The sequence below is a fragment of the Impatiens glandulifera genome, chromosome 4 (genome assembly GCF_907164915.1).
Source record: "Impatiens glandulifera chromosome 4, dImpGla2.1, whole genome shotgun sequence".
NCBI classification, from domain to species: domain Eukaryota; kingdom Viridiplantae; phylum Streptophyta; class Magnoliopsida; order Ericales; family Balsaminaceae; genus Impatiens; species Impatiens glandulifera.
Window position 1 is genome coordinate 50,143,676 of NC_061865.1, and position 24,631 is coordinate 50,168,306.

At 33.1% G+C, this 24,631-nt stretch overlaps 3 protein-coding genes across 3 annotated transcripts; all 3 read right to left on the minus strand.

Annotated features, from left to right (window-relative positions):
- Positions 1-498: 498 nt before the first annotated feature.
- On the minus strand, positions 499-2,920 carry LOC124936097 (calcineurin subunit B-like). The gene is made up of 6 exons (XM_047476557.1): positions 2,749-2,920; positions 2,524-2,648; positions 2,141-2,237; positions 1,931-2,040; positions 1,021-1,095; positions 499-713 (listed from the first exon to the last, which is right to left on the minus strand). The coding sequence occupies exons 1-6, from the start codon at positions 2,816-2,818 to the stop codon at positions 663-665; spliced, it is 528 nt and encodes a 175-aa protein (XP_047332513.1). The 5' UTR covers positions 2,819-2,920; the 3' UTR covers positions 499-662.
- Positions 2,921-5,187: 2,267 nt separating this feature from the next.
- Positions 5,188-6,931, minus strand: LOC124935333 (spermidine hydroxycinnamoyl transferase-like). Its single transcript, XM_047475773.1, has 3 exons — positions 6,779-6,931; positions 5,868-6,266; positions 5,188-5,801 (listed from the first exon to the last, which is right to left on the minus strand). Exons 1-3 carry the CDS (start codon positions 6,907-6,909, stop codon positions 5,222-5,224), a joined length of 1,110 nt encoding a protein of 369 aa, XP_047331729.1. The 5' UTR covers positions 6,910-6,931; the 3' UTR covers positions 5,188-5,221.
- A 14,668-nt stretch (positions 6,932-21,599) lies between these two features.
- Positions 21,600-23,265, minus strand: LOC124936743 (spermidine hydroxycinnamoyl transferase-like). Its single transcript, XM_047477263.1, has 3 exons — positions 22,888-23,265; positions 22,386-22,796; positions 21,600-22,316 (listed from the first exon to the last, which is right to left on the minus strand). The coding sequence occupies exons 1-3, from the start codon at positions 23,262-23,264 to the stop codon at positions 21,737-21,739; spliced, it is 1,368 nt and encodes a 455-aa protein (XP_047333219.1). The 5' UTR covers position 23,265; the 3' UTR covers positions 21,600-21,736.
- Positions 23,266-24,631: the final 1,366 nt, after the last annotated feature.

A 24,631-nucleotide genomic window follows, 5' to 3' on the forward strand; every position in this document is an offset into this window, starting at 1 on the left:
TTTAATTTTATAAATAAATAATTAAAAATATTATTCTTTCAATATATCATATAAAAATATAATCAAATAATTTTTATATAATAAATTCTACAGAATATATATTAAATCGTGTCACAATATATTAAATTTTAAAAAAAATATTTAACCGATTAAAGTATGTTAATTAGGTTAAAATTATATTAAGTGGATCAAAATATGTTACATAAATTAATAGTTAAAACATTTTAAATGAATAAAAACTTGTTTACAAGAGTACAAACATACTAAATTGGTCAATTATGTTAGATGAGTAAAGTTTAAATTTGGATGCAGCGGATGAAACCAGACACGACCATTTGGGTTGGATACCAAAAACCCGAGAATTTGACATCCCTACTTACCAAGAATTTGACATCCCTACTTATACTACTGTAGATGAGTAGGTCGTATCGCCATTTTTTATGAATCAAACTAGGCTCTAATAGATCAATTTTCAATAAATGAGGACTATACCGGGGCAATGAAAACCATAACATGGTCCATGATTTTGAAACTAATACAACTGCAAAGTTTAGAGTGTCATGAAATGACATACATTACATTCGATAAAGGAAACTAGATTAACATATTACATGTTGGACGAAAGAAAGATAGTTTACTTCATGAATCTAACAACAGCCAACTTAATCAACTGGAACCTCAACTTCCATCTTCATATTTGAGTTGCCAAGAATCTACGTGATTGAATGTGGGCTGGAGTTAGTTTCAATAACATTGAAATCAACCAAATGAAATATTCACATCTTCTTTTGGTTAACATCTAACAATATACCCCACTTGAAAACACTTATTGATAAAGACAAGTTTGGAAACTAAATTTAGTAAAGCCAACAAGATGTTCATGAAGCGGGCCTAGATTCAGAAACAAAAACAAATGTTTCCAAATAGGGTGTCTCCAAATAGCCAAGCCAACAAGATGTTCATGAAAATTGCTAAGTCTTGAAAATCATATGCATGACAGTAAGAATATATAACAGTTACCTTCATAAAGTCGGACAGAACAAATGATGAATCCTGGTCATATCCAGCTTCTCCAAGAACACGGGACAGGACTACCTATAAAGAAGGTACACAGTAGTTTTTGTCTTACATGTTTTCAGTGAGAATCAAACATGTTGGCCACTTAGTTCAAGACTCTTACCAAACAAACAAACAAAAAATTAAAACCATGTGCCTTTGTGTATTCTTTTTCCTAAACAAATATCGAGAAAAGATATCACATATACAATAATGTATACAAACAAACCCAACTTATAGAGATTGTAACATGAGATTAACTACACCTAATCAAAATAAAATCCTCATAACTAAACATCACATGCAAACAACAAGTCTTTACACATTTCAGTTTATTGGTATGAGAAAGGTTTTGATAATCTAATGAAAACCGTAGCATCCCATTAGGTAATACACAATCATGATTTCGTAAGCATACCCTATAAACCAAATAACCAAAAAAGCAACTACATCCCTAAACTCGAAACCCAATAGATTTACGAAAAATCTCTGTAAGTATCACAGTATATCTAGCGGCGCACAAGGAGCATGGAAATAACATGTAAAGAATTGATTCCCTAGTATTTCACAAGACTAACTGGCCATAGTTAACAGTTTATATTCAATAGGAAGAATATTGTATATCTTCTCCTCCTATTCTCTGCTTACATCCTGTCTCACTGTTCCAGGAAGTAACACGAATCACGTTAGGCAATAGTGTAATAAAGCTTTCTCTTTAAAGGGTACTCTATTCTTTTACAGAGTAGTTGCAGATACTGGGAACCGATGAACATCCAGGAACTATATGACATATGCAAAACTGTCTTCAAATAATTACCCCTCCTGTCCGTAAACAAAAGTAGGTGCATGTAAGAAAAATACAAATGAATTAAACCTCTCTCTGTTGTTTTGACATGAATTGTCCAGTCAAGTCCCCCAAAATGTCCAACATTTCAATGAATGTGACCTTTCCATTGCCATCTGAATCATACACCTTGAATATGACTGAAATTAAGAGTAGCTTTCATGTTAATATATGAAATTTAGCCTAAACAGAGTAAAATTAAGAATAAATCTCCATTGGCATAGAACAAGAGTCCCTCACATTCCACTTTCTGTTGCAATGTGGCACGAGAGCTAAAAGCAGATAAGAAAGCTACGAATTCCTTAAAATTCAATCCATCCAATATCCGCAACAATCTCTGCACAAAAGAAGGAAAAAGTTTAGCTTAAGAGAAAAAGTTAACCCATAATCTTAACAAGCCAGCCGAACCTCAATAACTCTAATAGTATATTACAAATTTGGGTAAAGCTTGATTATGTGAAATCAATACAAGATCAGCTGAAACTAGAACACAATTGTCACCACTCACTAGGGCTCCCAATTAACCCAGCAACAATGATCAATGGTTGGATGGATACAGCAAAAATGAAGGCGGAAAACCAATAAATGAATAATTTTTTATCATTAAGCAGACGAAAGAAAACCTGACAGAGTGGATTGACTGCTAATTCAGGCACGGAAAGGAACTCTTCGGCGGATATGAAGCCACCCCCATTGCGATCGATCTGACAGAATCTCTTATAGAGAGAAACTATCTCCTGCTGAGAAACTTCATCAAAGAAGGTAAACAATGGTTAAGAACCATATAGGTGAAATGAAGATCAGGATACGGACGGATCATACATGAATGCATTCAGATGATTACTTACAGGAATGATTGCAGTGCTCCTGAACCTCTTCGATATCGTACTGAGTGAGCATCGATGATGAATTTCCCATTGGGAGTATGAAATTGGCTTGAATAGAATAGATCGAGAGGAAAAACCCTACCTTTTTTGGTTCCGTGATATCAGTGATCTTCCGATTACTACGAAGTTCTGTAATTCTGTTCTATAGAAGTCTAAAGCAAGTTCAATAATATCAAGACTGTAAATTTAAGACTCAACTTGTTTTTTTTTATCAAACATGACCTAGATTCATTTCAGAAAAAAAAAACAAATTTAATACAATTAAAATTATGAATTATTTAAGATTAAACTGAATATATATTTATTCGAATATTTTTCTCGACTTCAATGACCTCTTATGATTTATTGAAATAATTTACATAACAAAATTACTTTTAATAATATTAACAATATGGTCTTAAATTGGTAATAAAAAAAATCAAAAACTTTAATAATACACTTATTTTAAGGAAAGAAAATAGAAAAAATAAACGATACACTCATATGAGAATACAACGAACAACTTATATTTGGAATATAAAAAAATAAAATAATGAATTATAAAATTTGTGGTAGATTTTCGATAGTAATTTACACAATATCCTTTAATTATATAATCTTGTTTGACGAAGTATCAATAATCAAGGTGATAACAAAAATGCAACCATATACTATATAGTTTAATAACATTAAATTTTAGTTATATCATTAAATATATATTTAAAATAAAAACAAAAGAATAAATGTAAAAATAATATATAATATATATATATACTTAAAATAAAAAGAAGTAGAACGACACCTTACAACATTAATGATTCCCTTGTCTTAAGCCAACTTTTACTTGAACTAGCATGTATTATGTGCATTTGCACGAGTAATAATATAAAAAATCGTGAAAAAAATATTACGGTAAAATTTTTATGGGCGGGTCAACACATAATCCGACCTAAGTATCTATTTATTCTCACATATATCCAAATTAACCACAGCTCTCGACCCGGCAATCCGGACACTTAAAAAATTAAGCATCATTATATATATATATAGATTAGTTAGTTAAAAAATTAAACTTATATTGTTAAAATGTCACGCGTTTATCAAATTTTGGGTTGAATTTATAATATAAAGTGTTATTAGCTTAGTTGGTTAAAATGTTGTACTTGTTTTGTTATGTTGCAAGTTCGAACCATACCTATAAAATTTTTTATTTTATTTTTAACCGTTTTAAGTTTATGGGCGGGTCAACCCACAATCCGACCCAAGTATCCATTTACTCTTACATATATTCAAATTAACCACAGCTCTCGACCCGGCAATCCGGACACTTTAAAAATTAAGCATCATATTATATATATATATATATATATATTACCTTGGTTAACAAATAATAATATATAAATCTTTCATTCTTACTTAAAACGTTTTAAGTCGAAATAAAAATCATTACAAGATAAATCTATGTTTAAATAAAATACATACTTATTATATTTATATATTAAAAACTGATTTCCAAATGTATCTGGTCCAACTACACTTCTTTATACAAGATTATACAATATTAGAAAAATCATTTAAAAAATAAAATAGGTTTTTCGAAGATAAACAAAGCAATTTTTTGTTTTTAGAAGATAAACAAAACAATTGAAAATCACAAACCGTATTAAGAAAAAACCATTTTCTAAGAAAAAACCATTTTCTAAAAAAAAAAGTTTTTAAAATATAAACAAAACAATTGAAAATCACAAAATTCCAAACTCACACCATATTAAGAGAAACCATTTTCTAAAAAAAATGGTTTTTAGAAGATAAACAAAACGATTGTTTACAAAATTCCAATTTCAAACAATATTAAGAAAAAACCATTTTTCTAAAAAAACAAATTTTAGAAGATAAACAAAACAATTAAAAATAAAAAAATTCCAACTTCACACCACATTAAGAAAAACCATTTTGGGAAAATAGGTTTTTAGACCCAAAAAAAAAAATAATAATAATAATAAAAAAAATAAAATAAAAATAAATAAATAACATGCAACAAGTAAAAATCACAAAATATTAACTCGTGGTTCACGTCTTTCGAAGAACTATCGCCTCTGGCGAATCCCAAGTAAGATACGTGGGAATCCTAGGTCACAATGGGGCTTAGAACCATATTGATCGGCAGTAATGCGAAAACAAAAGAAAAAGAAAAAAGAGATATCATTTATCTGTAAATTTCTTTTTACATGTAGGTTTTTTTACAGTGCTAAATAGTCTCTCTATTCACTTAAAGATAAATCCTTTACTACAATTACTATATGACATGCATGTCTCTTTATAGGATAACTACGTCCTTTCACAACACAATAAAGAAAACCATTTTAAAAATGAAAATATGTTTAAAAAGATAAACACAACAACAAACAACAATTAAAAATCACAAAAACACATAATTAACTTAAATTTTCTTTAACTAATTTAAAATATCTTCATAGAAGAAGGTCTCGAAGTCTTGAATATGAGTCACCTGCAGCCGCAGTGCGATGACAACCGAACCAGAGCAAGATCTATCCAAGAGAATAAAAGACTTGCCGTCATACCCAACCGCACCCGGCCCAAAGTGGTCTTCTTCTCCCCACCCAAAATCTGTCCCTCCTTGCAAATTTGGAAGGGTCATCCAGCTCGTAATGCTCATGTTTGGATTCCCATAGAAAGTTCCTTCTTTGCTCCCAACCACATGTAAATACCTCCATTCCGACAAATCCTCTTGCTTCTTAAGGAAAACCGCCGACCCTTTCACGTACCCATCCATTACCTTCTCCGTAGCCGCCTTTATCTTGCCTGCGGCATAGGACAACGGCATAGAAACAAGCTCACCGGCGGTCGAGGAGGCGATGACGGGCAAAATCGCATTCCCAAAGTAAAACTTTGGAACAGAAGGTTTTACCTTGTTTCGAAAATTCACCATCACTTTCAAAGCCGTTTCTTGAGTCTCCATGTGCTTTCGTGCCTTGCATGCGGTTCTCCACATGTGACCCGCCACTACTTGGAACCTGTGATTAAACATAACCACATCATTATCTATTTATAGGATAATATATTAAAATCTTATATCAAACCTGGTGAAGCCACGGTCGAGATCTCCAGGGCGTTTGTTTTCCTCATTAGCTTTACTCCTTAGCTTCTCTATTTGCTCTTTGCTCAGCTTCAGCATCAACACATCAGTCTCCTTCGTCCTCTCCTCTATGTCATTCAAACTCCCGATCATTAACGGCGGCTGCTTATAATCCGAAGCATCGAAATCAGCTGGCAGAAGATCCTCCTGTTCATACCCCAACACTGTCCGGTCCAGAAACGGCGGGTATTCTGGTCCCTCGCCTCGGGCAATCCTAACCCATTCCGAGATGAAATGGAGAGCCGACTGCCCGTCAGCTAGAATATGGGAAAGCCCGAGGCCAAGGCTGACGCCACCACAACTGAATTTCGTCAACTGTATCAAAACCAGGGGTAGATCCCAGGGGCGGAGCCAGGATGAAAAATTACCTGGGGCTGATTCCAACTTGCATCTCAGATTTAACTTTTCTATGCTCCGTTTTTTTCAATAAAATTTCCACGATTATTAGAAGATGGAGACTCGTCATGCCCTCTCAATGTACACGCTTGCAAAGTGAGCCACCGAGTACTTTCAATAGTTGTTGTAAGCCGTAATTTGTTATTTTGTTTTTAATATGAAGACTGTGCATTCAGTACTTTGTCAATATGACAAGGATATTCATTAGATTATCAAGATATTCAATTGCCCTATTATGTGGTGAAATATTACATCCTATATGCATAACAAAAGAGCATCTATCCCATCATTAACTCGCTTTCAATATTTGAATCCATCTATTGTAAATGTAGGTTTTGGGGTTGCTTATGTTCAAACAAGAAACATGGGAAACAAAAAGCAGCATCTTTCAAAGTAGAATATTCTAACCAAGTAAATTTCTTAAACCAATGACTTTGGAACCGTCGATGTTGGATCTACCAGGGGCGGTAAAAGTAGATGGTTGGGGCGTGAGTTATTGGGTTGATCTGATCGATGTCGGAAACGTACATTATCATCGACGGCGTTTCCTCCGCCGGTTTCACTACGTGGGTTTCTTTCACAGTCACCATTGGAGAGCAAGCTAGCTAGATTGGAGGAATGGAAAAGCAAGGGCGGAGCGTATAACCCTGGTTGACCCTTCTAATTTTTACTATATAATACAAAAATAGGTATTAAAGTTTATATATTGTATTATATAATAATAAAACATTATTACCACTAATCCATGATCTATCCACCAGGTAGAAGATTATAACTTATTTCTAATTAAAAAATATTCATACGTTGACCTTAACTGTCACTTCCCAAACTCAAATTCATACGTTGGAGTGCGGTGACCGCATGTTATATATTTAATTTTGATAATAACATGTTTGATTTTTGTTTTAAATTACACTTTTATGCTTTTTGAAAAAATGTTTTTTTTTGGTCTTGTAAATGTATTTTTTTAGAGGGAAACTTTAAGTTCTTAGGAAGAGCCCGTACGAGGTTTGGGGAGCCGAGTCCCAAGAGTAAAAGGTAATCTTATAGTCTATTACATTCTAGTTAAAAAAGGTGTTCATACACAAAATGTGAAAGCAATGGGACTTAGTTTTATGAAGCCTTATAGAACAGTAATAATTCTAGCTCAAAACACATAATATAGAATGCACAAAATGTGAAAGCAACGGGACTTGATTTTATGAAGCCTTATAGAACAGTAATAATTCTAGCTCAAAACACATAATATAGAATACACATAATATAGAATGTAAATGCCTTCGATATCCTTCATCAATAATACCTCTCTCTATATATATAACTCTCTCAATATACACCTAGACAATAATCTCTCTATATATACATGGACGTACCCACATTAGGGTTTAGGTGGACTTAAGCCTTTATTCTTTTTTATATATCCTAATTCTAGAATATCTATAAAATTAATTATCTTTCTTGTTAAAATAATGGGTTAATATTGTATAGTATTTATATATTTAAGATGTTATGTATTAAGGCCCATATATATTAATGTCCAAATACATTAGATTTTATGCATTTTATCTCTATATATAATCTCCATCTATTGGAGAGGCTGTAATTATGGAAAACCCTATTATTGAATCATTTCATTCGTAACATGGTATTAGAGCTATGGAATTAGGGTTAGGGTTTCTTTTCCGTTTTCCCTTCCTCTCTAATTACTATTGGGTTTGTTCTTGATGATTGCTTGCATTTATTCTCTATGTCGGAAGAAGGTAAACCTAGTTCCAAAGATAGTGACGGTGGTGCTAGTCGGGGATATCATTTAAACTCGTCCCTTGTTCTTAGCCTCGTGAAATTGGATGGGCCGAACTATCTTGCATGGTCGCAAACTTGTTTACTTTCGATTCAAGCCAATAGAATGCATAAATTCATTAATGGGAAGTCTAAGAAACTCAATGATGATGATTCAAGATTGGATGATTGGGAATCGGACAATGCCATGGTGAAAACGTGGCTCTTTAATTCTATGGAACCAAATATTTGGAAGAGCTATCTATTTCTTTCCACTACTCAAGAAATTTGAAGCTTGATAGCTAAGACGTACTCCCATTCTAGAAATTGTTCGAAGGTTTATGAGATTCGAAAGAGAGTTCAGGAGACAATATAGGGTAACAAGACACTAGCAGAGTACTACTCTGAGTTGACTGGGTTATGGACGAAGCTAGATCATTATCGCATCTTTAGAGCAGAATGTACGAAAGATGCAGAAGCCTATCAAAGGATTGTAGAAGAAGATCGTCTGTTTGACTTCCTAGCTGGGCTAGATATCTACTATGATCCCATTAAGGTAGAATTGATCGGGAAAGTTCTACTCCATGATGTTTCTACTGCCCATGCTCGTTTTCAGGGGGAGGAGACTCGACGACATATTATGGTTCCTCAATCGGAACACTCTGATCGTTCTACTCTTGTTGCTACCCATGTTCCTGTTAATGCCCCGTTAGTAGCACCTCCCTTTGTTGATGTGAGTCCACCTCTGTGTGATCACTGCCAGAAGATGGGACATACTCGTGATATGTGTTTTCTCCTACATCCTCACCTTCGTGGCCATGGTTGCGGCCGAGGTCGTGACTCTAGAGGACATCGTCAGTATAATGCTCACCTTTTAGTGGAGACATAAATTTCTGGTATGGATACTCCTCCACCTATAACGGAGGTTCCTTTGACAGTTTCGGAGACGAGTGCTCTTCGCAACTTGCTAGCCAACTCTTATGCTTATTCCACATCCTCTCATCTTGCCCATTCCGGTATGGCTTCTTCCTTAACAACCTCACAGTCTTCTTCTAATTCTTGGATCATCGATTTAGGAGCCTCTGATCATATGACAAATTCTTCTAGCTTGTTTAGCTCTTATTTATCTCAAAAGAATACAGTTCGGGTTGCGAATGTATCCCTTATACCTATTCTAGGAAAATGGTCTATTCAGCTTTCTTCTAAGTTACCTTTGAACTCTGTCTTACATGTTCCATCATTCACTTCAAATTTGTTATCTGTTAAACGTATTACAGAGTCTCTAAATTGCTCGGTAACATTCTTCCCATCTCACTATGTTTTTCAGGACATAATAACCGGTCAGACGATTGGTGGGGGTAAAGTTTGCAATGACTTATATGTCTTAGAGGATGTGCCTACTTCTTCACCGATGGTCCACCAAGTATCAACTAACTCTCCGTTAGAGTTTTTGCATTCATAGCATAGACGTTGTGGTCATCCCTCATTTGGTGTATTAGAACATCTTTTTCATACTTTAACTAAGAAATGTAGTAGGTCTGACTTTATGTGTGAACCATGTGAACTTTCAAAATACAAACGTTCAAGTTACCCTATTAGTAATCAAAGGAGCATGACTCCATTTTTTGTCATTCATTCTAATGTTTGGGACTCGTCTCGGGTTACTGGTCGTTCCGGTTATAGATGGTTTGTCACTTTTATTGATTGTCATACGCGTCTCACCTGGATTTACTTACTTCGTCACAAAAATGAAGTATTTGAATGCTTTAAATTATTTCATGCTATGATTCATACACAATTTCAAACTGTAATACAAATCTTACGGACCGACAATGGTACATAGTATACTAATGGGGATTTTGAGTCTTACTTATCTTCTCATGGAATTCTGCATCTTACTACACGTGTCAAAACTTCTGAACAAAATGGGATAGAAGATAGAAAATGATCATCTTTTGGAGGTTGCTAGGTCTCTTATGTTTACTATGCATGTTCCTAGCTTCCTATGGGGAGATGCAGTTTTAACTGCATCATATTTAATTAACCGTCTTCCATCTACTGTTTTTAAGTTCAAGACTCCAACATAATTTCTCCCACATACTTCAAAACATCCTCTCCCACTTCGTGTCTTTGGATGTGTCTGTTTTGTTTATAACTCTACTCCATAGCATGGAAAGTTAGATCCCCGGGCACTAAAATATGTCTTTATCAGTTATTCTCCAACTCAGAAAGGGTACAAATACTATCATCCTCCCACTAAACGAGTGTTTGTTAGTTATGATGTCACTTTCTGGGAGTCAACTCCTTATTACACCTCTAGCTCATGTTTACCTCTTCAGGGGCAGAGTTTAGAAAATGAAGAAATAAACATGGAGTCTTCTTCCACTCCCATCGACCCTCTTACTTTTCCAAGACAAGAGGAGAGGGAAGCACCTTCTAGTGGAGAATCATGTTTACAGGAGGAAAGGGAAGCACCTTCTAGTGGAGAACCATGTTTGAAACCTAGTAGACTGGATGGACCGAATTTGGTGACATACTCACGCAGACAACATGAAGATGCTATATTACCCCCTAAATTGTCTTATCCGAAAGTTAGTACTACAGTTGCTCCTTCTTCCTATACAAACGGTAATCCTTCTCTTTCTGACCTTGATCTTCCACATAGCTACTAAAAAAGGTTTTAGAAAATGTACTCATCATCCTATTTCTAACTTTGTTTCTTATGATTCTGTATCTCCTTCCTATTGTGCATTTGTTTCCACTTTGTCTTTTATTCCTATTTCTCAGCGTTGACATGATGCTATACTTGAACTAAAGTGGGAATGTGCTATAGGTGAAGAGATGAATGCTCTTAAGAAGAGTGACACATGGGATCTTATGACTCTTTCTGTTGGCAAAAAAACAGTTGGATGCAAATGGGTGTTCACTGTAAAATATAAGCCAGATGGGTCAGTTGAAAGGTACAAGGCAAGAATGGTTACGAAGGGGTACACACAGACACTTGGGATTGACTATCAGGAGACGTTTGCTCCCGTCGCCAAGATGAACTCTATTCGGATCCTAATTTCTTGTGCTGTCAATCTAGGATGGAATCTTCAACAGCTTGACGTGAATAATGCCTTTTTGCATGACAACCTAGAGGAAGAAGTTTATATAGATGTCCCTCCTAGCTTCTCATCTCACATTACAGAAAGGAAAGTGTGTAAACTCAAGAAAACTTTGTATGGGCTAAAACAATCTCTTAGAGCATGGTTTGGGAGATTTCACGGTGCTATGATAAAATTTGGGTTCAAGCAGACCAACTCAGACCATACAATATTTGTTAAGAGACAAGGAGCCAAAATCACAATATTGATTGTGTATGTCGATGACATCACTGTAACAGGTGATGATGAAGATGAGATTAACTTAATCAAACAACGGTTGGTGACCGAGTTTGAGGTCAAAGACTTGGGTTCGTTGCAGTACTTTCTAATGGAAATACAATGTGTCAAGAATTGCCCACAAGTTTCATGGAAATACAATGTGTCAAGAATTGCCCACAAGTTTGTTTCAGTGGACCTATTGAATAGGGGCTCCTATCCATTAGATCCATTGCAACAAACTTCTGGGAAAATTGCTTAATTAGATTTCCATGAAACTCTACTAGCAAAATCCTCATCGGTTATGCTTCATTGGATTTTCATGTGTGGCATGACATTTTTCTAAGATAATGTTGTATGAATAATTCTATTGTATTGTATGAATAATTCTATTTTTTAAGTTTACTTAAAACATTGGCTCTTAGTTTAGTTGTATGCATATTACATTGTTCTTATTTTTATTGGTAAAGAGATAAACAATGACTCACGAATATTACAATATGTTTAATATTCGTGAGTTATGTTGTAATATGTGTATCATCAATTCATGATATTATAACATAACTCACAAATATTGTAATATTCGTGAGTTATGCTGTAATATGGTGTATCATCAACTCAGGATATTACAACATAACTCACGAATATTACAATATTCGTGAGTTATGTTGTAATATATAATATCAACTCAGGATATTGCAACATAACTCACGAATATTGTAATATTCGTGAGTCACATATTCGTGTAATTTGTGTAACTTACTCACGAATATTGTAATATTTGTGAATTATGTTGTAATTTATGTATGATATTATAATATAACTCACGAATATTATAATATTCGTGAGTGAGTTATGTTGAAATTTGTGTAGGATATTACAACATAACTCACTCACAAATATTGATGTATCATCAACTCATGCATTAATATAGATGTGAATATATTTTTCAACATATTACAACAATAATATGAATTGTTTCAACATATTAAAATAATGTGAATAGTTTCAACATATTACAATAATGTGAACATATTACAACTATCATCATATAGCTCTAAAATGTTACAAGATTAACACTTCATGGCTCTAAAATTTGGTGGAACAACCTGACTGCCCACTTTTTTCTAAAAAATTTCATTTTATCTGATATGCAATTTTCTAAATCAAGTTTAGTAGTCAGGTACTCTATATACATTAATACAAAAACACCACCGTCTCCACTTATTTTTGCTTTTGGTACTTATGGATGTGGGATTCTATGAAATGTTAAAGTGTCCATGGTCATCTTAGGATAACTGGAAATTTCAACTAGAGACATTGCTTTATGAAGAAAGAGCGGCATCATTTCACACATGGGTATCATGAATTTTGCAAATTGGTTGTCCTTGAAAATTGACTGATCGCAATCATAAACGTCAATTCTTCATTCTTTAATTCGCAAAACACACAATACCCAATGCTTCATTTCGAGGTTGAGGGGCACGAAAATGTCATCAACCATGCTCCACATCAGTATATGTCTTTCTTCCTTACCCCAGTAGTACTCATAAAAGGATCTAAATCATAGCCTTTTAGCTCATCAACAGCAGCAACAAATTGGTCATAGTGTGATATAAACAAAGGGGCGAGATGACAATCTGCGATGGTGAAATCCTTCGTGTAAGTCTTAGGGTACGTGATTGCTCTTTTTCTTAGTAGAGCACATCCGACATTGATCTCCTCATCAATGAGCCACTTAGTTGTCCTCAGCATTGTATCGAAGAATTTATAGCCTACAGTGCCAGTACTGAGATCTAGTTGTTTAAATTGACTTTTTTTACCCAACTCTTTCAGCAGTTTTGGATCAAATTTCACTATAGGATCGACATTGATTAGATTTTTGACTCTCATTTTTTTTTCCAGCAGGGTCGGTGTAGGGACTAAGTAGTACTCTTGACCTCAACCTCTTTCTTTTAAATTGGACATGGATTGGATCGTCCAATTCCACCACATCCTCCTCCACCTTCTGCTGCACCACCACATCCACCTTCTTCTTCCACACCACCACATCCACCTTCTTCTTCCACACCACCACATCCACCTTCTTCTTCTGCACATTGTCTTCCTTTTTCTCAACCTTTTCCACAAACACATCCTCCTCCACCTTCTACACATTCTCCACCTTCTTCTCATTCTATACAAACACATCCTCCCCCTCCACATTCTCCACCTTCTCCTCATTCACCACCTTGTCTTTATCATTCACATCCACCTTCTCCACATCATTAATCTCATCTTTCAATTAGATAAAATGCTCGAATTAGACAAAATGATTGAATTTTACAAACCTTAATCTTCTGCTTGTCTTCCTTCTTCTCCACCACATCCTCATTCTCCACCACATACTCATTCACCACATCTTCCACCATATCCTCATTCTTCTTCTCCACCACATCTTCATTCTTCAGCTCCACAAGCCCATCCTTGTATTTATCATTCAGCTTATCCCCCACATCCTAAATAAAAGACAAAATGCTTGAATTAGACAAAATGTTTGAATTCGACAAAATGTTTGAATTCGACAAAATGTTTGAATTAGACATACCTCAATATTCTCATTCACCAGATCCTCAATCAAAACATTCACCTTCTCTAAATCTTCCTCATCTTTGTCTTCCTCATTCACATTCCTTTTCTCCACAAGAACATCCACATATTTCTCATTCAATCTTCGGCTACTTTGTTCCTCCCCTAGTGTGGCTGATAATATGCCAAACTATTCTTGTAGTTGATTAAGGATCTCTTTTATGAGATTTATTTCCGTCCTCATTGCAGTTTTTAGTTCATTAAGCTCATTCGTCATTTGATCCAATCTACATCTATTTTAGGGAGTTGTTGTTGTTGGATTCATTTGATGGTTATCATCATCATGGAGATATATTGATGCTGGAATCATTTGAGAGGCATCATCATCTTCTTGAGTCCCGATGGCGCTCTTGATAGAATAAGAGTTGTTAGGGCTAGGGCTGGGGATGCATGTTCTTCTCCTCATGGAAGGTTTGGTAGGAACGGAATGAGAGGTGTTAGGGTGAGTAATTTTCTTTTCTTCCTCATGTCAGGTTTGGGAGGAACTACATCTTGAACATCTCCAAATTTCCTCTTTCTGCAATCAAGTTCGAATAAGCAATCATAAAAATTACCTCCCATATCTTCAAAGTCCTCCCCAACATATAAGATCTTCTGCTCTTCAGACAATTCCATCTTCTTGACAATATTGCCTTGCAGGGCAGTGTGAAGATCAGAGGCGGTGCTCTTTCTACTGGATTTGTACTGTATTATCCTTGGGCATGGGCAGATAGGCTCATGCACTTGAAGCATACTATTCCTTGCAAGTTTGGGAATAAACGTTTTAATAATCTCATAGGTCCACACTTGTAAGGCTAATGCGAACCCATATACTGTATAAGAAACATCAACATTCTTGTCCTTGTTCTTCTTCCCCATGGTTCTATTCTTCTCCAGATATAGCGACCTGAAGTGTTCTAGGTCCCTATTCAAACCCTTCAAGATTTCTCTAAAGGACAACTTTCTCCATGAAAATTGGAGGAAAGTGTCAATGTCCTCGACCATGTTGAGGAGTTTGATATTTATTATCATTTTTTGGGTCAAGGGCGAAGAGATAATGGAAAACTAAGTGTATCAACCACAATTTCCATGCATCATCCTTATCAAAGCAGGACACAAAATTTGAGTGAAGGTAACTTGTTCTAACAATCATATTACTTTGAAAATATTTGACAACTAAAGGTGGACATTCTTAAACTTCATTGAAAATGGTTTCCGCCGTAGGGTATCTCCCAAAATTGAGGCATGTGACCAATGAAAACTCCTTCATCCTGAAGCACAACTCCTCTCCATTCACGAGTAACTTCATCTCCATATAATTTGATCTACTCTTCCAAAGGATCATTTGATGTATTATCGTTCCTAAGAACCACAGTAACATGGATCCTTTGAATAAAAATCAGAATTAGGTTTGTTCTATCCTTTCCATTAGATTCATTGCAGCAAACTTGATGAAAATATTTGAGATATTGGTTTTCCATTAGACCCTACCAACAAACTCAGGAACTATGGTGGACTCCATCTTAAAAATAAGGAACAACATTAGAGTTAGCATAACAACTCCAGAACATTATAATTACAATTATAGAACATTATAATTACATAAACTATATAACATAATAACTCAAGTAAGAAACATCAAAGCATACGAGGAAATTGGATATAACATTAACAAACAATTCAAATAAAGTATAGACGTACAATACATATAGGTACAATGCTAGCTCGTGAAATAGTAATTCACGGTTATTATAAACCCTAAACCATGCATGCATGCATAATAAGAACACTGATATAATACTCGTGAGTAAAGAACACATCATATACACACATAAACCTTAAAAGCTACATAAACCTAAAAGCTAAGGATTATACATCAATATAAACGACAAAATAATAAGAACATTACAGATTAAACCTAAACCCTAAATCCACTTGAATATATGAACGAAAAGACGGACGACGAACGATGATGTCGAACTGATTTGAACAAAGTTGAAAGTTGGAGAGTCTTGAATTGAAAGTTTTTTTTTTAAATGAGGGGCAAAATAAGTATATATACGATTAAATACGAGAAATACAACTATCGCGTTTTACTGTAAAATGCGTGAGTTAATAATCGCGTTTTATATAAAATGCGATAGTTATAAACCGCGTATTTTCATTAATGCGAATTATCACTTTCGCGTTTCATCTAAAACGTGTGAGTTCATAAACGCGTTTTAGAGGAAAACACAAGAGTGGTATTTCTCGTCTTTGAGCGGTAAAGTAAGCATTTCAAGGGTAAGACTCACCTTTCAGAGGAAAAAAAATCCTTTTGGCAATGTTTATATGGTGTGGGCTTTTTTAGAATTAGACCTTTATTAGGGTCATTTCATCACATTTCCCTTAATGCTACATGTACCCGTTGATTTAATGTCATAAGTTAATCGGTATATAATTATAAATTTAGTTGGTTGAATGTCAATTATTAATGTATTAAATATGTTTTGTCTTAATTTTGTAATTATAATTAGTTAGTATTAAAATTTTGTAATTAGTTTAAAAAAATTATATTCATATTTATTATCAACATATATAACTTAACATTATATAGCTTAACGTTTCAAAGAGATACAAAATTATTAACATTTCAAAGAAAATAATTAATAAAGATAGATATGTATGTGTATTTGTGATAAAAAAAAAATAATCATACAAATATTTAAAATAATATTTATATAATTAAATAAAAAAGAATATGTAATTTATAATTTCTTTCAAAATTTTGTACGAATTCTAAAATTATTATAGGTCTGGTTGTTTAGATTATTTTAAAAACTCAAACAAAATCAATTTTTAATCGATCACTTTTTTATAATTACATCACTAATTTAATTAATCAAAATATTAAAATACCATTTATTTTAAATTATTATTTTTTATTTTATTTATATATATTAATATCAAGTCTTTTACCAAAAATAATTATCACCTCTTCAAAATCATCCGCCGTCGTTACTAATTTTTTATAAATTTATATTTAAAAAAAACAATAACAAGACCATACAGTGTCTAAAAAGTTAAAATCTTCCATTAAATATATATTTAAATTTTTTAGTTTAAATAATTTTTATTATTATGTCTAAGTTTTTTATTGTTTTGTTTATTTAATGAAACATTTTATTTATTATTTATTTTTTTTCATTTTTTTTAATTAATAACATATTTTTACAAAGAATATAAATCTTATTTTTTAAATAATAACATGAACTGTTATTTTTATTTAAAAATAATAATTTTATTCTATAATATTTTGTGTAAAAAATATACCTCTATAATAACACTATAAATTAAAATAATAAATATTTCTCAACTATTATAAACATGTTAATATATATATTACTTATTTATTAATATTATATATATATATAAATAATTAAAATATTTAAAACACTAATAATAAAAATAAAATATTATGTATAAATATCAATTATCAAAAATTTAAATTGTTATTTTACTATTTAAATTTTATTATAAAATGAAAAAATAATATTAATAATAGTTAAATAAAAAATAAAAAATTTAAATTTAAATTTAAATAAAAAATATATTTATTAGCTTTTAAAAAATAATGTTATCTTTATTTTCTCACCGAAAACAAGTTTTATTATTTTTCTCAATTAACCTCTTATTAATTTTGTTATCTTGAGCATTTTATTTTTTAATAGCTGACTTGAAATCATTACTAATATATAGCTAGATACTTTAAAATATATTTATTATATAATTTATATTATAAAATATTTTATTATCTTACGGAAAAAATAATAATAGTTAAAAAACAAAAATAATAATAGGTCCTCAGCTTTTGAGTGCAGAAATTTTCGGTCTTTTTGACCAGTTAGCGGTCCTAAGCCTTTGGGTGCGAAAATCTTTGGTCCTTTGATCAGCAGTAGCGGTCCTCAGCCTTTGGGTGCGAAAATCTTCGGTCTTTTGATCAGTAGTAGCGGTCCTCAATCTTTGAGTGCGAAAATCTTCAGTCTTTTTGACCAGAAGTAGCGATCCTTAGCCTTTGGGTGCGGAAATCTTCGGTACTTTGATCAGCAGTAAAGGTTCTCAGCCTTTAAGTGCAAAAATCTTTAGTCCTTGGTCTGTAGAAGCGGTCCTCAACCTTTGGGTGCGGAAATCTTCGATTCTAGGTCTACAGTAGCTTTCCCTTCCGGTCCTAAATGGGCAGTAGGTCCTCTTTGTGTGCAAATAACAACCCAAAAAGGGTAATAAAAGAAATAACATGTATATAAAAACAAAAATCCTAAAGAGGTCTAAAGCGACTGGGTATAAGAAAAAAAAATCAACTAGAGACTAGGATTTCTAGGTCAGAAAAATGTTTGGGTCAAGTTTCAGGGTCCTGAGCGGCAGAAAACTAGCATAGGAGCGGATCTAGGCTAGTTTCCTCGATCTTTATGTGCACAAAAACATCTAGAATCAATGGAAACATTGGGAAGTCATCGAATTTTGAATGTAGAGAGGCTCATTGGTTGGATGACGCCCGAGCATGCTTTAGGGTGCCGTTTTGCTGGTCGGATGCTATTCTAGGACTAGCTTTTTCGGTCTTAAAGCAACAGACCTACTATTCTACCTATTTTCTGACCTAATTTTAATCTGACTAACACTTTGGGATTCAAATGGATCCCAAATTGTAAAAAATAAACCCAGAAAGATTTAAAACATTTAAATAAATACTTATATACATACAAAAACCTAATCCTAACAATTATAAAATAAACAAAGATAAATCAAACAAAAGCAAATAGAATAAATAAGAGAAGACCTAAGTTAGCAATATGATAAAAAAAAAAATTACAAATAAATCCTAGATTTAACATAATACAAACAATTTAAATCAAAATATATTCTTCCTTTTATAGCTTTTGAGTTTTGTTTTTTTAAAAATGTAAGAAAGCTTGTGTATTTTTTTTACTTACTGTTTTTTTATTTTTATTTTTTGTTTTACTTAAAAAAAGAGTTTAATATATACACTATGTATATGAATAAAAAAATAAACTAAATCAAAACAGAATTTATTGTAAACTCATGCAACTATTTGATTTATTCTATAGAAAAAATAATAAATAAAAATAAAAAAAGAGATAAAAAGTAGCTTACAAAGAGGGGATGCTCCTTAAATCTTTATAAAAAAAAAAGACGCGAACTCTAAATAAGAGAGTTGTGACTCAACAAATCAGTTGGTGCTCTTGCTTAGATTTTTAAAAGTGGACAGATTTTTTTTAGAGGAAGAAAAAGTGCAGCCTAAGGGCACTTCAATGTGAAAAGAGGGGTCTTTGTGCAAGGTGTTAAGAGAGGTATTTATAGGCAAAGTTATAAAACCTTAGGCCCAAAAGCCCATTTAACACACTTGACATAAAAAAAGAAAAATATTTTAAACATTTACAAATGTTTAAAAATAATGGAGCAATCTCTAGTTCACATGTCACTAATTGTCAAGTTTTCATTCAATAGTATTTAAGCTTTAATTAATAATGATTCAATACTTGATCATTTTAATTTTTAATAAAAAAATATGACCAAGCATTTCAAGAGTTGTGGCTGTATGACAGCTGCCTTCACCTAATTCTTTGTAGCATTTGATTTCATGGGTCGGATCTTGGGAATGGGTCGGTCCATTAGTCGGGTCATCGGTCGGATCCGTCAATTGGATCATTTCCTTGGCCTACTTCGGGTTTGAATCTTCTTGGCCCATTCACAAATTTGATTCGGATCTTGCATGTTGATCTTGGATTGACCTATTGAAAAGTTACACATCCCCCTTCATCTTACAAAAAACTTTTGTTAAAAAAAACAAATAAGTAATTTTATTTTTTAATTATTCCTATTTCTAATGAACAATTCTAATTAAAAAAGAATACAAACTAACTAATTCAAGAAATCAAATTGCAAAATATAATCTAAGTAATCTAATCAAAAACTAATATAATTAATAAAAACAAAATATATAAAAAATATATTCTAACGACTTTATAAAAAAACGTTAATATATATTTTATAAAACTTTATATATATATATATATATATATATATATATATATATATATATATATATATTCAAGGTAATTAATTAAATAAACTTTGAATATTCTAAGTATAATAACTTCCCTAAATGTTGTAACATAGACAAATTACTACCTTAACTTATTAAGAATTCCAAATCAGTTATTTTCAAAAACTCAATTACTCTAAAAATAATCGTCTTTAAAATAAATCGTGCAATGAGCTCGTGAATGAATTCAAGAAAATTGTATAAGCTCCGATTTATTAAAAACATAAACTATAAAATTGAGGGGGTGAAAAATGAGTGTCTACAATATGTACAATGCATAATCACTTAGTCATTTTACTAGTCTCCTGGAAAACCATTGTATATGGACTCGATCACAGAAGAAAGCGAACACATCACATATGCTAGGATAAACATTGTAGTGCACCCTAAAAGTACTCTACCAACAAAAATGAAAGTTATTGACAAAAGAGATAAGCTCACAGTCATGGGTATTTCATATGAATGGAGGCCAAACAAATGTGCGTTCTGTAATACTTTTGAACATATCAGTTATAAATGTGCAAAAGAAATTGAAGAACATCAGGAAATTCTGAAAGTTCAGGAGCATAAGGAAAGCCTAAAAGTTCAGAAGTAGAGTAAGAAATCCCGGGAAAATGAAACTGAAGAATCAGAAACTAGAAAACATCTAGAACTAAAGATGAAGAAGCAAATGATGGAAATATTGAGGATTCAAAGAAAGGAAAGATGAAAAAATAGAGGAATGAAAAGATGAAGAGTCATATAAAGAAGAAGAATAATAATTAGAGGGTGAAATGAAGAAAAATTAGGGGAAGAAAAATGTGAAGAATTAGGGGATAAAAGCAATGGAAAATTAGAAGATAAAAGTGATAGAAAAGCAGTGGAGAAAAGTGAAGAGGAGACTATGAAAGTAGATCGAAACAACTTAGACAAAGTTAAAGTCAATGAATGCGCAACTCATAAACAAACATCATCATATGCAACAGTTCAATCACCAATAGTAAAGTCTATAGCCAAACATGTGAGGATGCGACGTAAATATAATTGCTGAAATTTGAGGAATGCAGATTGGGATTTGAGGAATGTAAATTGAAATTTTAAAACAGAGTAAGAATAGTCAAAGAGAAAGCTAACAATAGAATCGGAATTTTAAAATTGTAGGTCTTATATGTTTTTGTTGTTTGTTACTATAATATTTGTTTGTTTGTTTCTAACTAGATACTTTAAGGTCGTTGTTTGTCATTTTTTAATCAAAGTTAGAGACTGAGTAGCTTTGATTTTGACTCTCCCCACTTTTGGGCTTCTTAATGAAATAACGTTAATCTATTTTTCAAAAAAAAAAAGGTATTTATAATTTATTACGATTTAAATTAGTTGAGTTTGTAAAATTTTATTTTAAAGTAATAAAAAAAAAGGCACATTAAATATTATAAAACAATTTAATAAAAAAAGGTACAACAATAAACACACACAAAATGACATAATTAGATTTCTAAAAAGAAAATAAGTTTTGAGAAAATAACACAAGAAGCAACACTTAAAAATCTCAACAACAATCCACACTTGAAAAACACAAAAGTAGGTTCCAAATTAATTTAAAATGTCTTCATAAAAGAAAGTCCTGAAGTCCTCCATATGAGCCACATGCAACCGTAGTGCAACAACAACCGAACCAGGGCGAGACTTATCGGAGAGAATGAAAGACTTGCCATCAAAACCAACCGCACCCGGGCCAAAGTGGTCTTCTTCTCCCCACCCAAAATCTGTCCCTCCTTTCAAATTTGGAAGGGTCATCCAACTCGTAGTGCTCATGTTTGGATTCCCATAGAAAGATCCTTCGGTGGTCCCAACCACATGTAAATACCTCCATTGCGACAAATCCTCTTGCTTCTTAAGGAAAACCGCCGCCCCTTTCACGTACCCATCCATTACCTTCTCCGTAGCCGCCCTTATCTTGCCTGCGGCATAGGACAGCGGCATCGAAACAAGCTCACCGGAGGTCGAGGAGGCGATGACGGGCAATATCGCGTTCCCAAAGTAAAACTTTGGCAACGGAGGTTTTACCCGGTTTCGAAAATTCACCACCATTCTAAAAGCCGTTTCTTGAGTCTCCATGTGCTTTCGCGCCTTGCATGCGGTTCTCCACATGTGACCCGCCACTACTTCGAACCTGTGATTAAACATAACCACTTTACTATCTATTTATATGATATGATGATATTAAAATCTTAAATCAAACCTGGTGAAGCCACGGTCGAGATGTCCAAGACGTTTCTTTTCCTCGTTAGCTTTACTCCTTAGCTTATCTATTTGCTCTCTGCTCAGCCTCAGCATCAACACATCACTCTCCTTCAACCTCTCCTCTATATTATTCAAGCTCCCGATCATTAACGGCGGCTGCTTATAATCCGAAGCATCGAAATCAGCTGGCAGATCAAGATCCTCCTGATCCTGCACCAACACTGTCCGGTCCAGAAACGGCGGGTATTCGGGTCCCTCACCTCGGGCAATCCGAACCCATTCCGAGATGAAATGGAGAGCCGACTGCCCGTCAGCTAGAATATGGGAAAGCCCGAGGCCAAGGGTCACGCCGCCACAGCTGAATTTTGTCAACTGTACCAAAACCAGTGGTAGATCCTCGATTGGACGGCTATATATAAAACAAGGAAAAACGTTATACAACTTTTGAAAGTATATATTATTTATGTGAGTGTATATATACAGATGAGATTATTTAGTACTTGTAATCGACGGATGGGATAAGATCCCGGACGGCGGAGGTGGGGCGGTAGTAGTCAGGAGCGAAGTCATCTATTCTGGCATCAGTTTCAGCCTCGAGAATGTGGGCACCGAGGGAGTTGCAATTGATTTGGAGGCGATTCCGATGGGTCCATTGAAGGCGGCCGGCGAAAGGGTAGAAGATAACGAGTGCCTTGCTTAGAGAATGTTTTAGGGTTTCCATCATTATTGGAAAAGACGAGAACGAAGGCGAGCGGTAAACGTAGATGGTTGGGGCGTGAGTTATTGGGTAGATTTGATCGATGTCGGAAACGTACATTATCTTCGACGGCGTTTCCTCGGCGGGTTTCACTACGTGGGTTTCTTTCACATTCACCATTGGAGTGTGCTAAGCTAGCTAGATTTGAGGACAAGAATACTATAAATATATATTCTTTTTATAAATTTATTTAACTCGTAACAAATAGTACATACAATTGGGAAATTTGACAAGAAATCCTAATAATGATTGCATTTTGGGAAAATAACCCCAGTCGGATAATGGTAGTAAAAATGGCTTTTTCGATAGGTCCAAAGTTTAAAATATTTTCGTGTTTCACGGAAATTGGTTTGATAATGTTTGTTGTGCTATTGCTTAACGCAATGGTGCTGTCGCGTAATCTGCTTAACACGAATTAGCCTTTGTGGACTTCGCATTATGCGAAAATTTATTTATTAATTTATTTTTATTTTTTTCAAAAAGATCATATTTTTGCATTATTATTTTTCAAAAAAACAATTTATTATTAGGATAATTTAGTCAAATTTGCCATACAATCTAATGTATTTTATTTATTTAATTATAAAATCCTAAAATCAAAAAAATTATAATGAAAACTGACCCTATTACCTAACCTGTCATTCAATCATTCCGTCTCTTCACTGGACCATCCCTGGGTTCCCCTCCAGCTTTTAATTTTAATTTTATTCTTATTTTCACAATCTTTAAATTTATTTTTAATCTCATCTTATTTTCACAATAATAGCTTTTTATTAATATTTTCTCCCACTAACCAAAAAATAAAAATTGTTGTTATTTTTACTCTAAATGATTAATATTTACATATTTCATTAGTAACAAATTAAATCGACAGTAATAATTAAAAAAATTCATACTAGTCATAGATTAAAATATAAATAAAAAAATTTAATAAAAAAAATTATAATGATATGTATTAAATTTTTAATTTTTTAATAAATCACGAATAATATATTAAAATAAAAAATAGAACACTCTAATTTTACATTTTATTCACTTCCGTAAAACAATTCATTTTCTCAAATATCTTACCACATATTTTTTCTCAATGAACATCTAATCTCGTGATCTTACACTTTCACTTTGGTCAAATAAAAATTTTAAACATTACCAATCTCATTTTTACTCTCACTTTATCCCATTAATGCTTAATCGACCTCTCATCTCGTTACTTTAAAGCACTCAGATTGACCAACCATCTCATTCTACATTTATTTACTAATTTAAATCGAAATTTTCATCTCGTGACATTAACTTTTACTTCGGTCAAATAACTAATCATCTCGCATATTTTAACCACTAATATCAATTTTTTTTCAATTGACATCTATCTCTTTACCTTACTTTCATTTCGACTAATCAAAAATCATCTCATTCCATATTTATCCACCAATCACAATCGACCTCTATTCTCTCGAAAAACTTACTTTCACTTATCAAACAACTCA

Coding starts and splice junctions, on each gene's coding strand:
- LOC124936097 (XM_047476557.1), bottom strand. CDS start 2,818: ATGGGAAATTCATCATCGATGCTCACTCAGTACGATATCGAAGAGGTT. Junction 2,649..2,748: donor GGAGCACTGCAATCATTCCT/GTAAGTAATCAT, acceptor TCTTTGATGAAG/TTTCTCAGCAGGAGATAGTT. Junction 714..1,020: donor TTCTGTCCGACTTTATGAAG/GTAACTGTTATA, acceptor TCAATCACGTAG/ATTCTTGGCAACTCAAATAT.
- LOC124935333 (XM_047475773.1), bottom strand. CDS start 6,909: ATGGTGACTGTGAAAGAAACCCACGTAGTGAAACCGGCGGAGGAAACG. Junction 6,267..6,778: donor ATCTACTTTTACCGCCCCTG/GTAGATCCAACA, acceptor CTGGCTCCGCCC/CTGGGATCTACCCCTGGTTT. Junction 5,802..5,867: donor CTCGACCGTGGCTTCACCAG/GTTTGATATAAG, acceptor GTTTAATCACAG/GTTCCAAGTAGTGGCGGGTC.
- LOC124936743 (XM_047477263.1), bottom strand. CDS start 23,264: ATGGTGAATGTGAAAGAAACCCACGTAGTGAAACCCGCCGAGGAAACG. Junction 22,797..22,887: donor ATCCCATCCGTCGATTACAA/GTACTAAATAAT, acceptor TTTTATATATAG/CCGTCCAATCGAGGATCTAC. Junction 22,317..22,385: donor CTCGACCGTGGCTTCACCAG/GTTTGATTTAAG, acceptor GTTTAATCACAG/GTTCGAAGTAGTGGCGGGTC.